The 14,833-nt window shown below is 39.7% G+C and overlaps 1 protein-coding gene across 2 annotated transcripts in view; it reads right to left on the bottom strand.

Annotated features, from left to right (window-relative positions):
• Positions 1–14,833, bottom strand: part of LOC125296671 (collagen alpha-1(XI) chain-like) — a 131,771-nt gene that overhangs the window by 42,181 nt on the left and 74,757 nt on the right. For both annotated transcript variants that reach the window (XM_048246710.1, XM_048246711.1), the window contains exons 25-31: positions 12,195–12,248; positions 9,139–9,183; positions 7,974–8,027; positions 7,843–7,887; positions 7,423–7,476; positions 6,349–6,456; positions 1,517–1,570 (exon numbers count right to left, since the gene is read on the bottom strand). In XM_048246710.1, the coding sequence (XP_048102667.1) occupies positions 1,517–1,570; positions 6,349–6,456; positions 7,423–7,476; positions 7,843–7,887; positions 7,974–8,027; positions 9,139–9,183; positions 12,195–12,248 (414 nt within the window). The remainder of the gene's footprint in view (positions 1–1,516; positions 1,571–6,348; positions 6,457–7,422; positions 7,477–7,842; positions 7,888–7,973; positions 8,028–9,138; positions 9,184–12,194; positions 12,249–14,833) is intronic.

Below are 14,833 nucleotides of genomic sequence, written 5' to 3'. Positions count from 1 at the left end.
CACACTATATGGTGCCCCTTAAAATGATCTATACGTGTATTGTGGACGTGTATTGTGGAGTGCCTTCTATGCTGCCCCTATGCTGACAATGTTCCAAAGGGTGTCATTTCCAGTACAGAATGCAGGTGCCCCTACCACATATTTTCTACTGCAGGGGCATCCATTAGGACACTTCCTTGCTGCCCTTTACCAGAGGCGGACATCCCGGTTCCAGAAAGTAAAAGTCCAGGCATATATTTTTTCTACCTGTGCATTTAACACAGGTGATATCACTAATTATCTGATCTACCTGGCTGCTAATTAGGATGAGGTGGTTTACTAAATGGTTGGATCAAATACTTGGCAGGATTTTTTTATTTTCTGAACCCAGTATGTCCACCTCTGGTGCCCTTACAATGGGATACATTTCTTACAGGTGCTTTTCTGATGGAAGAAAAACAAATCATGAAGTGCCCTCTTGGATAGCACTGCAGAACTATGAAGTGCCCTTGCAATGGGCAAAGTCAGTGCCATGACATGTCTAGGTTACTTTTTCCAGATAAGTTAATATCTAGCTGGCATTTTGATGTTATTTCATCTGCACAATCAACAGTCACTTTAGGCCAGTGCATTCGGCATTACAATAATAACACCAGCAGTCAGGTCACAGCAGACCCTCACCCCTATCTCACAATGGTAAAGAAAGTGAAACCAAATTTCAAGTCATGTAGGAGGACTGAGATATGATGACCCTCTATCTTGTCTGAAAGTCTGAAGCAAATTGGATCAGTAGTGTAAGTTATGCAAATAGACACACACAAAGTCGAAACTTTTTTTCCGACAGTGTCACCAAGCAGCCGAGCCCGATCAGCACGATGCAGCCAGGGGCTTCTGCGAAAGTAGCACACAGTTGAAAATGGCACACAGTCTATGAACATGGGGGCGACATATTCAATGTGGGGGAGCTCGACGCGGCTACTTTCCAGCGCTACTGGACCGCACAGAAAAATAATATAATTTTGCGGAATTGCAACCAGGCCTCACAGAAAAAACGCCTACAATTAAGCAATTAGGCTTTCTAGTTACATAAACATATTATTATTACAGGCTATTATACAGAAATCGGACTACCTATTGAATATGATGGCGTCTGTTAGGTGTGCATTTAAATGTTAGGATATTAGGACATTAGGAACGCACTTCGGGTCCCCTGATTCGATGACATGGTGAGATTCAGATTTTACCTTATTAAATTGTCGCCCCCTCTGCTATGTTCCACTGCTAGCAACCTGGCAATTTAGGCTAAAGATCAGCACCCTCATCATATGCAGGAGAAAAGTTTTTCAACCTGTGCACTTTTCTTTATTCTAGGCTACTAGGCTTTGAACACGTTGCAGCATTTTGTACGCTTTTCAGCGTGAATAAGACAAATTAACATTACTCATTACTTTTTTTCAGAGCGCTTTCTTGTTCACAGCTCTGCGATCACAGTCACATAAATTACAATTTTCAGACCATCAGAGAAACCGTCACATACCTTTGAGCCCTGTCTTCCAGGGTAGCCAGGTAACCCTGGAACACCTAGTTTGCCCTAAAAGGAACAGAAAACAAAATAAATACAAAAAACATTGCAGTCAATGTTCAATAAATGTTTTCTAAGTGTTCGTTGTTTACATATGTTATAATATTTACATATTTATAAATGTTTCTATTTAGTTACTATATATTGGGATGCTGTGTAAAATCGAGCACAAAATGTGATGCTCAGCAAATCTCGTAAACCCATATTTAGTTGCAAAACGACAGAGGGAACATATCAACTTTTGAAACTGACTATCTTGACTTTTCATGGAAAATATGAACTCATTTTGAATTTGATGCCAGCAACCTGCCTCGAAACAGTTGGGACCGGGGCAACGCAAAGCTGGAAGAGTTGTGTAATGCTAAAGAAAACACAATGAGGAACATTTAACAACTAATTAGATTGTCACCATGATTAGGTATAAAAGGGCATCCCAGAAAGGCAGAGTGTCAGTACTTAGTACTGAGGGACTCTGGCCGCCCTGCTGGACTGGTTGTGTATTGTCGGACAATCTTATGTTTTGATGCCATGTGCCTTTGTTGTGGCCTGAATCCCACCTCCAATTTGCCACTCCCTGTTTTTTCCTGCCACTTTCTGCCCACACCTGTGCTGTTCATCAGTCTGCTTATTATCTGTATTGATTTCTCCTGTCCCGTGTTTGTCCTCACCCAATGATCTGTCTCCTTTGTTTAGACCGCCTAGTATTGAAAGTTCAGTTTATTTTCTGTTCTTTGTCTGGTTGTAACTGATTTTGGTGAGGATAAAGCTGTGTCTGCCAGAGCTGTATTTCTGGTCTTCTGTGAATACTCTGCCTGTTTTTGCCTGAACTTTTGTGTTTTTGCCTGCGTTTTGGAAACTCATCCTGGATCTTTTGTGCTTTGCCCTTTTTGGAACTTTTCGTGTTTGGACTGTATCTCTTGTGCTTTGCTCTGTTGCTGTCTGGCTGCAACATTAAAACTGAACTACGCAAGTTTCTGGTCTGCATTTGGGTCCTTGCCTGCAAGTCCTAACACAGAGTCTCTCAGAAGTAAAGATGCAAAGGTATTCATTATCCTGGGAAAACCTGTGTGGGCAAATAATGCAACAATATAAGAATAATACCCCTCAATGTGAAATTGCGAAGAATTTGGGGATTTCTATAGTGCATAACATTAAAATATTCAGAGAATTCAGAGAAATCAAGGGACAGGACCAGAAAACAATATTAAATGGCCGTGATCTTCTAAGTTAGCTAGGTATGTTAGTGGGCTAAGACACACTGACAGTAAAAGCTAAGACCACGCTACCAAATATTTTACATAAAAGCAAAATTGTAACGTTAGTGTGTGCTAGGAACTGCAGTTGTCGCCAGAATAATTATCTCTATCAACTAAATGCCATTATTGAGAAATGATTTGCTTTAACTAAGGTTAGGGCAACCTAATGACCATCAAGTCAACATGATTTGGTCGGCATTACACACATAAAACCGTATGATGGAGTCCGGGGGCAGGCGACCCTATGTTAGTAGCAGGCTTGTTTTTCTTCTTTCGTAATGTTAACCGTGAAACATCACATCAGTTATTTGGAAAGATCTTAGTGCGTTTTCCTCCGACACAGTAATGTAATGAACAATATTTTGGGCAGCATTGTTAAGTTAGTAATGTTTGGTATTCTTCCTCATTACCCCCCCCCCACTCTCTAGGTGTGTGGAATACAGTACATTTCCTGGATGGTAAACCAATGAAAGAACACCCATACCCAGTGTTACATATGGGACATATATATAATGTAAGTTTTATTCCATTTTACCATAGGTTTTATTCATTTTTTCAATAATATTTAGAAATCACTTCGATATTTGGATGTTGTGTAAATGTTCATGATTGTTTTTGGTTTAAATTTGTTGTTGTCTTGATTTATAGCCTACATGTAAGTTAATTTCCTTTCCTTATTTGTTGTATTTTCTCAGGGGTTAATATCATGTGGAAGAGCCCCTCCCAAAAAAGATGTCTTCAGCCCTTACAAGAGGACACATGTGCTGAACCTGAAGTTACTGAATCTGATGTAGAGGTGAATGTCAGTAATTTGGAAAATATGCCTCTGCAGAAGTGTGATTTGGCATCCAGTGTCCAGATACTGCAGACCACAACTACAGTTTTAAGAAGTCAACAAAAGACTGTGCGACACAAACTGATCCTGCACCATCAGTGTCGGCAAGTTAGCTGTCCCTGAACAACTGTTGCTTGTTCTAATGAGGCTCTGTCTTGATTTGATGTTCACAGACTTAGGTAAATGGTTTGGAATAAGCAGGAGCACAGCCTTTGAAATCTTTACATTCTGGAGACAAATACTTATAAAGTTTATGAGGGAAAAGGTGATTGCTTGGTTGCCTAGAGACACACTGAATAGAATAAGGCCTAAGAGTTTCAGACAAAATTATCCCAAAGCCACATGCATCATATACTGTACTCAAATATTTGTTCAAAGGCCAATGAACTTAAGAAAACAATCACAAACGTACGGCAACCACAAACATCATAACGCCTACAAAGTCCCATACTGTATAGCCCCCAATTTAATGTGATGTTTGTGTTAAAACTGTTCGGTGGAAGGGCCAGTGACACTTTCATCACAAAGAACAGTGGTTTTATCGACCATTTGATTCCTGGTAATACATTTTTAGCATTGTTTTGTTTGCACAATGCATTGCTACTTGGACCTGGTAATAGTAGCCTAATCCTGATGCAGTTTCTCTTAGAACAGGGATTCCCAAACTGTGGTACGTGTACCACCGGTGGTACGCAAGGGGGTACGTGAGATGAAAAGGGCAATGTCGGAAAGGTGTTAAAAATGTTTTTTTTTTTTTTATCTTAAGTATAAGTATGTATAGTATAAGTATATATACTTTTTTGATCCCGTGAGGGAAATTTGGTCTCTGCATTTAACCCAATCGGTGAATTAGTGAAACACAAACAGAGGTGAAGCACACACTAATCCCGGCGCAGTGAGCTGCCTGCTACATCGGCGGCGCTCGGGGAGCAGTGAGGGGTTAGGTGCCTTGCTCAAGGACACTTCAGCCACGGCCCACTGGTCGGGGCTCGAACTGGCAACCCTCCGGTTACAAGTCCAGAGTGCTAACCAGTGGGCCACGGCTGCCCCAAAAGGTCTTAAGCCTATGTTCTCTTTGTTCTTTGTGTTTCATAATGTTGTTCTCCACACTGTTTTTTAGTGTGAGAGCTCATAGACCAGTTGCACATTTTGATTTCATTATTTGTTATCATGTAAGGCAGCTAATTAAACATGATGCCTGGAATGCATCAATAGAATGTGTTACGTTTTTATGTGTTGGATGGTGGGGGTACGCGAGCCAGGATGTAGGTGGTGGTACGTGGGGGAAAAACTTTGGAAACTGCTGCCTTAGAACCTATCTTCCATCTATGAATTTGACATTGTATTTGTTTGATTGAATCATTTTTAGTAGACTGTCACCATGTGCCTCAAGCTTCTTTAGTGTAGGACACTTAGGGCCCTATTTTCGCAACACAAACCCTGGCACAAAGCGGATTATTATCCCGGCGCAAAGTTTATTCCTATCTTACACTCGAGTTTTGTGCCATGCTCGTCTCTTTTATTGAACAATGCACTCAGGGATGTGGCAATAAACGACCTAAGGTGTGGTCTGACGCATTATCTAAAAATTGCTATCTTACACTATCTAAAAAACATTATGCCATTGACCAAGACAAACCTGGTCTATAGAAAAGCGCATATGAATCACAGATGAAGACGCACAGTCACGAGACGTAAGCAGCAACTCCTCTGCAGGATAAATGTCCTTAAGTTTTTTATTCAGTCATTCAAACATTCTTGGGGTAAGTGTTGCTTTTTCAGGCTATGTTCTCGAAGGTAATCACTTTGCCAATGACTTCAAATAATAGACGAGTGCAGATGCGTGTAGGCTATACTCTGCTAGGTTTTAGTAAAGCATGGTTTAGTGGAATACCTGTTCCATACGGTCTCGCATGCAAGAAGATTCCTTCAAATGCGCCGCTGACTATCAAAATACCGATGCTCTGTTTGAAGTTGCACTGCTTGTTGTTAAAGGGAATGACAGATCATGAATGGGAATGACAGTTATTCTCATTGGTTTAAATGTTGTTACGCCCAAAACACACCCATGACTGATTAAGAAGCATAGGAACAGTCTTGTTGAGCCATTTGCTCGACGTTTGATAACAAAACCACCCACAATGTAGACTGGACAAACCCCTAAATTTAATTAAGCTATTTGCTAGTGACCATGCATTTTAGATCGCTAAAATAGGGCCCTTAATCTCCAGAATGGTGTCTCTGTCAATTATTTCATCTAGGCAGGCACCTAGCCAGTTTTCTGTCTCATGCACAATTATCAGGCAAAAATGGGACAACATTTCATTCAACTCCAGCAACTGATCTCCTCAGTTCCCAAATGTTTATAGACTGATCAGAGTGGTAAACATGCCCCTGTCTGAACTTTTTTTAGATGTGTTGCTGGCATCAAATTCAAAATTTTCCAAAATATTCTCTATTTCAACAACATCTTTGCACTATTCTCAATAAAAAATAGGGTTTACATGCTTTGCAAATCATAGCATTCTGTTTTTATCTCATCCCAACTTTTTTGGAGATGGGGTTGTCGAACAGACAGCACTTATTCAATATTTGCAGACCAATTCACAAAAAGAATCTAAAGGAACAGTCATAGAAACTAGTAAACAAAGCCTATGCAATGTAATATAGTATAGTAATATATAATATGGTGAGACCTTTTCTCCAGCTAGGCCTACTGGACCAGGTTCTCCACTGGGTCCTGCTTTACCCTTTGGTCCCTCAGGGCCATCTTCTCCTCTGAGCCCAACAACACCCAGTTCTCCCTGCAAATTACATCCAGAAATAATACAGAGGCAGCATGCAAGACATGACCAGAATGCACTCACAGTTTGGTTTATTTCCTTTGTGGGACTGTGAATATCAGTGTGTGAATATCAAGTAATTGTTGGTATTTGGACACCTATGAAACACTTTCATTCCAATGTTTGACCATAACAAGTGCAATAAAAACGTTCAGGTCCTTTTTGGGTCTTCCAAAGCAAAGCAGAGTTCTACTGTAATGTTCTGAGGCATCTGAGGGAAAACATTTGGCGCATATGACTTGAGTGGTGCACTGGCCTTTGGGTACTCCATATTGGCTCACATCATGTGGAAAATGCACACGTTTTCAACATGATTGTTGATCCCCACCTCCCTACTCCATGGATTTGGCTACTGTGACTGCTTTTTATTTCCTCAAGATGGCGTTCAAGCTTTGACACAGTGGAGGAGATCCAAAGTGAATCGCAGATGCTGCTGGATTTACTTAAGGCAACAACATATCTCCAGACTTGCAAACTCTGTTTGCGACACAATTACAAATTAGTGGACTGTCGAAAGTACTGAGAGTGACAACATACTGCATATGTTTGAAATAAATTTTAGTACCAGTAAACTACATTTGGCTGAAAGATCACAATGAAAACTAAGGCTCAACAGTTGGCTAGGATATATAGGATATATCTTTCTTTTAAAGAGGAAAGCATGGAAAGCATACATCCACTTTGTGTCATTGCCACATTATCACCTCAAACATGTAGTATTTCTGGTGTTTCTACCCAAACACTGTGTACTAATAGGACATAAAGCTATAGCTTTCTTGGAGAGGATCAAGTGAAAACATTTAATTTCACCTTCACATTATAATTTAATGTGCATAATGTACATGTTAATGCATATGGCAATTAACAGTTAATGTATATCATATTAAATACATGTAATATGTAATATTATACAAAAGTTACACTTACCTTCTCACCGCTAAGACCCATGTCACCTTTGAACCCAGGGAAACCATCCTCCCCCTAAAAAACAACTGCTCATGAGTTCATTTAGTTTATTTAACATCTGGACTCTTCACTGCCTCTAACCTCTACCTGACAGGCTGAATGAGTATCAGTCAGTAAGTAAAGTGCTTTTAGAAATTAACTGGTGAAACTTTTTGGCTATGTTTCACTCAAACTAAATATCTGATCATTGTAATGTAGGATCCACATACCTAACAGACATATGTATCATTATTGTAATTACAAACAAACTTGGATTGTACAAACCCACAGAAATAAGAGTATCTGACAAACTGCCTTACCAAAGCACACGATTGTAAATTACAATTCTTTGTCTAAGATAGCATGTAGCTTAAGGGGTAAAGTTGCACATTGCCTTCTTACCTGTTCTCCTTTGCCACCTTTCATGCCACGCACACCCTCTGCTCCCTTTTTTGACATAGAATTATACATTAGTCAAGCTGCACTCTATAGAGTTTGGAAGGTAAACAGCTAAATTAAATAAGTCATCTTACCTTAACTCCACGAGGCCCTGGATAGCCAATAGAACCTTGAGGACCAGGGTGACCCTATAAACACAATAACATTATGTCTGTATTTACCCTATCAGAAGAGCACCATCTAACTGTTATGCTAGATGCCTTTTTTCAACCTCCAAAAAGCAGTGAAATGAGAGGTACTGACTGTCCTGTACATGTCATTCTAGCTTCATGAATTACTTTGTAAACTGGAAACAAAGAAAACAATTTACTACTCCAACAGGTGGCAGTATTGCTCTGTCAAGTTAATGTCACAAAACAGGAAGAAGTATGCTGACACTCAGTATGAAAATACATCATAGCACCGTGGAATAAGCTATCTGTGTATGAAGTACAGATGAACTGCCCCATAACCTAGGGTTAGACTACAACTTTTAGAGACTGTAATTGTGGACTGATTTTACACAGATAATATTTTAGGTTCTCAACACACCTGCAGTAAAATACAGGAAATATAATATATTATATAGCATTTTCAAAAATGTCCACTGATTAAATTTAGATGGCTTAGTCCTAACCATCTTAATTATTTAACAGTAGATTTACAGATGAATCAATGGTAGGAAGTCAACAATGACAAAAAAGCTAAAGTTGGTGCTTATTTGCGACACTAAAGGTAACTACCAGTGATGCAAGATGGTATGGTAAACAATCTTTGTATCATTCATTATGGAGAAAAAATCTCACACATGTATTGTTCAGTGGGCCTAATACTGTTGGATCTTTAGATCTGGATTGTCAACATAGCCATCATGATAACTGTATGGAAAGGTTGACTGATAACACAAAGGTTGACTGACAACACAACACCCATTCTTAGAACACACCTAAGCAGGAACATGCACTTCTGCAGTGTCAAACAAGGACACACAGTAATCCACTCTCACAATTTCAGCTATTTCTGCCCCATCATCACCAACATTATCTACCAACACATACACATGCTCATACATACACTTACTACTGCAATACATTTCTCCTTTCCGATCTTTCCTTCAATCTCCTCATACTTTAAATCATGAAATCTGATTAAATGAAAAATATGGTCATCTGACATGATCTGATATAAAAAGACAAGTTTCAGCTTGTTTCACATTCACAATGAAACTCACAAAATACAAACACAAAGTATATCCCTTACAATCCCTCCTTTTTCTCCGTGAGGACCTTCTTTTCCAGGATGTCCCTATGTGAAAAAAAGAAAAATCAGTTCACAATAAAACAATACTAAGAGATCAAACTAGTGAAATAAAAGTAGTTCATTTATTTACATTTCACATGTTCATTTTTTTTAAAAAAATCCAATAAATGTTTGTATTAATTGCATAATTCCTTGTTCTTTCTCCCCATTATTATTGGTTGCGACATAACCCAGGTGTCTCTGATTGCCTCTAACCAGGTCTACTGGGTTAATCAGGGAATTAGTGGCCTTTTTATAGCCTGATGAACCAGACCCACATCAAGATGTAGGGTCTGGGAACTCACCATTCCGAGGGGCGGGATAAACAGTTGTCTTTCAAATTCCCTCTACACGCAATAGGATAGCGCTACAACTCAAACTTTTGAGTTTTGATCAAACTTTTGGCAACATAAAAAAAGGTTAACTCGTGTCACGCTGCTCACCAGCAGCAGCATCCATATTCTTAGTTTTTCAAGTAGAAGGGAATTCACATGGAACCGTCTTAACTCTGCTATCATTATAATAAGCCCGCCCACTGACTCTATACAAGACGTGATAGGCCTGATCGAAGTTGAATTTTTTGAGCTCGCAAGCGAACGGCGAGTTGCTACTACCCTGGCTGCAAATTACATTTGCTGCCACTAGGGTGCGTCTAGATTTCTAGGCTAGCCTTTTTATCCTCAGCAGGACAAACTCCAGGCAGACTGGCTTGAGCTACTGAAGAGTGGAGACCAGACATCTACTAAGTTACCTTTTTTTTGTTTGCATTTTTACTGAACTTAGAAACCCCTTTTTTTGTGAAGTGAAGTGAAACTACGACGGCTAGAACAGGAGCAAGGACCTGAATACAGAGTGAGAGGAGTCACACCAAAGAGGACTGGGTGGCTAGATCAGTGGCAGGGACTGCACTTCTCACTAACATTGGCTTTTCTCTCTCTCTCTCTCTCTCTCTCTCTCCCTTGCCTCAGGAAAAGCCAGCTCGAGTCCCTTGGCAGCCTCTGCCCAGCATGGTGAAGATTTGAGTAAGTTTGTTTCACCGCAACTCCTGTCTCTGCCTGCTCTGTTCCAGTTGGATGACCCATTGTTCTGTCTTGCAAGGCCAGATGGCCACAGCTCCAAATCAAAAAGCACCTTAGTTGAAGCATAGTCTTACACTAACTGAGAGAAATTGTGAAGATAATGAAATTTTAAATTTTTAAAGGCACCAAGAGCATCATGTACAAAGAGTAGCAAACAAGCATATTCGGGAAATGCACTAAAACTAAACGATGGTTCATAAGATCACTCATTAGAACACTCGTGCCCACTATTAACATGGACAGCACACAAAAAAACATTAGATGTCTGCTGGGTTGTAGCAAATTGCTAGTTTCCACCCGTCTACCCTGGGAAGGTAGATGACGCAATAAAATGGTAGAGTACAGTATACAGTACAGATCCATAAAGTCATAAAAATGTACAGTCATTATTTTCCCCCTATCCCACCCCATCTAAAGTTAAAACTAGACCCCCCATTAGTACAGCAATTCATAGGAGGGAGCAAGTCTGCTTTGTTAATAACCAACGCTTGAGCGTTCAATTTGTGTGTGCTGAACAATAACAATAAAAATGATTATCTATAGCCTATGCATAAAAAGCGAATAGCAAAAAATATTTATTTTTGTTTTTTTAGTGCAATGTTTAGCATGGCTATGACTGTCCCACTTTGTCACATTGGGATTGGGACTAGTTTCACCAAAGAGGACAATAGTACGGTGGCTGGGAAGTGCAAAACAAATTTACGTCTGTGGGTGCAAATTTACAATGTACAAGCACTGCTTGGTCCAGTGAATTAAACATTTAGCCTACATTTAAAAAATTAAAAAACAACACCCAGATGGAACTGTTGACAGTTCTCTGCGATTTCTGCAGTAAGGAATTTCCATAGGCTACCATTGGAGCAGAGTTCGTCAAGTCTGAAGGATCACCTCCATGCAAAGCAACCCGGAGGTACGAGTTAGCACACCCCTCGTCAAAGTTAACTTTGCAAACTACTTGATATAGGCTACATATGACCGACTAACTAACTAACCGACGAACTCCCTCACTAAATCGTCTGCATTACCTCGGTGTTAGGGTACTGCACATGTCAACAGTAAATGGAAACTTCAGTCATTTGCATTTACTGTGCCATGTTAAAAACCTCTTGTGAGAATCGTGAAACATTACCATAATGTCAGTAGATATAGCTCTTTGGATATAGGTTTTGCCTGTTGTTAGTCCTTCGCCTCCACAACAAAAGCATTTTCATTGTGTACATTTTTGAACAAGCCATGAGAAGTAGGCCTAGGCTATTCACAATGGCAAAGTAAATTAAAAATAGGCTACCTGAAACTGCATATGATTGCTTTTAAGTCTATAATGATGGTTTGGCTATTCACTCATCTGCTACAATTTGATTTATTTTTTTAAAATACGTTCATAGAAAAAAAGGATGAATGTGATTAATTTAAATTGATTAATCACAGAGTATGTAATTAATTAGATACATTTTTTAATCACTTGACAGCCCTAGTAAATTTGCACCCACAAATGTAAATTTGTTTTGCACTTCCCGGTCACCGTACAATAGCCTATATGAGCGGCAAATATTGCCGCTATTGCAAATAACGAATTTTCCACTAAACAAAACTAACTGGACAATATTAGTCTAAGATTATAACAAACACGCTGAGTATAAAATAGAAGAAAAATCTACAAATTAATGCACATTCAACTCTTTGTTTGTGTTTGTGCTTTCAGCCCTGTCTGTCGATTAATTTTGGAGGAGGATCTGTTACAGAGGTATGCTCTCTTGTGTAATTCTAGTTATTATTGTTTTGTCCTAAATATCTTACATTTCCTTTTACCTCAAAGTCAATAGACATATTTTTTCTTGGCTTCATTTTAACATCAAAACATCTGGTATTTTAAGAAATGATTTATAAACCCATGGGTGTAGCCTATATTTCGATATAGACCATTAAAACAATACTCACAGGGGGGCCATCTGCACCAGCCAATCCTTGCAATCCTTGTTGACCATTAGGACCCTACATAAAATATACATGTGTCAAACTTAAGTAAAACAGTTTTATTGGGTTGACACGAGACAACTGCATAGTTTACATGTATACTTGCACAGACACAATTTTGTTATAAAGGATGACAAACAGTACATCTTACTTTGAAGATGTCATAGAATGTTTGTATTTGAATGAAAGTATTTTACCTTGCTCTGTATGCATAGTAACTTTGGTCTGTCAAAACATGCACAGATGCTATTTTACTAGCCCATTATGGCCCATTTTTGCAGATATCTAGCACCCCTTATGCTTATCTGGCACCCGCATGAATAATTAAGTGAGCTTTGTGCTGATGGCTGCCTCACAGCCAAAGACCAATTACAATAGGCTCCAGCTACTTCTACCTGAATCTCCAACTCAAAGTGGTAACATAACATGTGGAGGGGCACAGTGATCAGAGGGATGTTTGGATCACAGACTGTATTTGCATCACAGTCTGTCTTTGTTCAGATTCACACGTTTAGTGGACATTTCAACGTCATTTCTCTCCCAATCTTCTTGCTGATCAGGGGGTAGTCAACTATTCCTTAGTACTTTTCACTTCTTAAAGGTGTAGCCAGCGATTGTGCATGATGTAGCCTTTGTTTATATTTATATTTCATAGCAGATGCATTTTGACCAAAACAACATGCATTATATTATAATCAAGGAACAAACAAAACACACCAGAGAGGTAGCTCACCCCTCACTTCAGTATTCTCAGAGAAACTCCACACAGTGTTTCGTTTTTGTTTGGGGGACAGGCTGCCCCCAATTTGTTTGTTTCTAGTTTTCAAAGACTGTAGTGGGCTGCCTACAGATACTGTTTGTTTTTTTACAGTGTATACGCCTATTACAGGATGGACAACTAGTGGATCGTAAGGAGATTTTTTGCTGAATCTGACAAAAAATGTTAAGGTCTTGAAATCGTATACGATTTCGTTGACTCTTCTGGCATCAGTTCCAGGATGTCATCTGTGATCAAGCGTTATGTCTTGTAGCAGTGTCTTCAAGCGATTTCATCTGCAGTCTCTGGCTATCTTAAACCGCCTACTTGCTTCAAATACTTAGTTTAAGTACAGTATATAGCGCAGCTATTGGGACAATACCAACCATTGAGATGTGGGCACAATGCAAGTAAGCGCCTAGTGCACATTAGCAGTGTACTGACAGAAGTATGTGGTTTGAGACACAGCCTCTGTCTCTGTAGTCTTTGCAGTCTCTGTCTCTGTCATCATGTATTGAATTTGAAGAAGTCTTAGTCACCCACATACTCAATTGGGTCAGTATTAACTTTAGTACTCAATGGACAATACACCTATGATAGAGAGCTATCCCTAGCAGTGTTGCGCGGGTTTGGTCACAAGCGGCTCGCGGTCGCCCGATATTTTAATCAACCCGACCGCAACTCGGACCACGAATATTAATTAGGACAAAATTATACCCGACCAGCGATCCGACACGCTTATTTACAAATGTGTGCTTTTGGTTAGAGCCTGCATGCAGTGTGACAGTAGGCCATTTCTGTAAAACAAACTAATTTATTTGCGAAACTTTCTGCAGTAGAACTACACCTACACGCAGTAGGCATGCAGGACATAATGTTTGCGCAGGAGAGAGGATGAGAATAAGAGCGCAAGCACGCACGCAACCACCAAGGATTAGAACACTAGGATAAGATTTGAAGGCCATGGACATACATCTTTCTTTTAAAAACAGAAATGGTGAGGCAAGGTAGGCAAGAGAGATACATTGCTGGTCAAAACATTAGCGTAAGAACTGGTTTATAATGCTGAATGAAGCACAAAGCTTTACTAAAGCACATCCACTGTTTAAAGTCACAAACACAACGAACTAAGGTAACTTTTATGCATGCGCAAACCTATACATACCGGTAGATATGGCTGTGTAGTCTGTGCCATAACATTTATTCCTGCAGGCTGCCCGTTTTGGCTGTCATACTTTTAAATGGCTTCGCAAGAAGTAGGTCTATAAACCATAACTTGTACTACTGTCATCTTCTTTAAGAACTTTTCCCAATATTTCCCATAGCCTATATCGCTTTTCCTGAAGGGGTGTCTTTCTATTTTAACTCGCGTCTTCAGCTTCTTTACTGTTGACTTTACTGTATTGATGCTAGCCTTCTCGTGATATTTTAAGTAGGCCTATTTGTAGAAAATATATATTTAATTATTTTTAACTGACCCGCCCGCAAATGACCCGAATATCATTCAAATATTTTGTTCATGACTCATAACCGCGGGTGACCGCGGTCATCCGCGGGCGACCGCTTCATTTCAGGCAGACCGCACAACACTGATCCCTAGATATCCCTCTGTTCGATCTTCTCTATGATGCTCTCGAGCAGGGGGCTGCCCTCAGTCTGATGGAAATATGTCTGCTGGATACTGTGAAGCATCTGTTTGTCTGTCTGTCTGTCTGTCTGTCTGTCTGTCTATCTATCTATCTATCTATCTATCTGCTCTGGAAAAAAAAGAGACCAAAGCTACAGTACGACAGAGGGTGAAAACGACTCTCCACTGACCGGGATTACTGTCAACTCATTTGAATGT

The sequence above is a fragment of the Alosa alosa genome, chromosome 6 (genome assembly GCF_017589495.1).
Source record: "Alosa alosa isolate M-15738 ecotype Scorff River chromosome 6, AALO_Geno_1.1, whole genome shotgun sequence".
NCBI classification, from domain to species: Eukaryota; Metazoa; Chordata; class Actinopteri; order Clupeiformes; family Clupeidae; genus Alosa; species Alosa alosa.
Note: the sequence above shows the minus strand (reverse complement) of the source record. Positions and strands in the feature narration are given on the sequence as shown.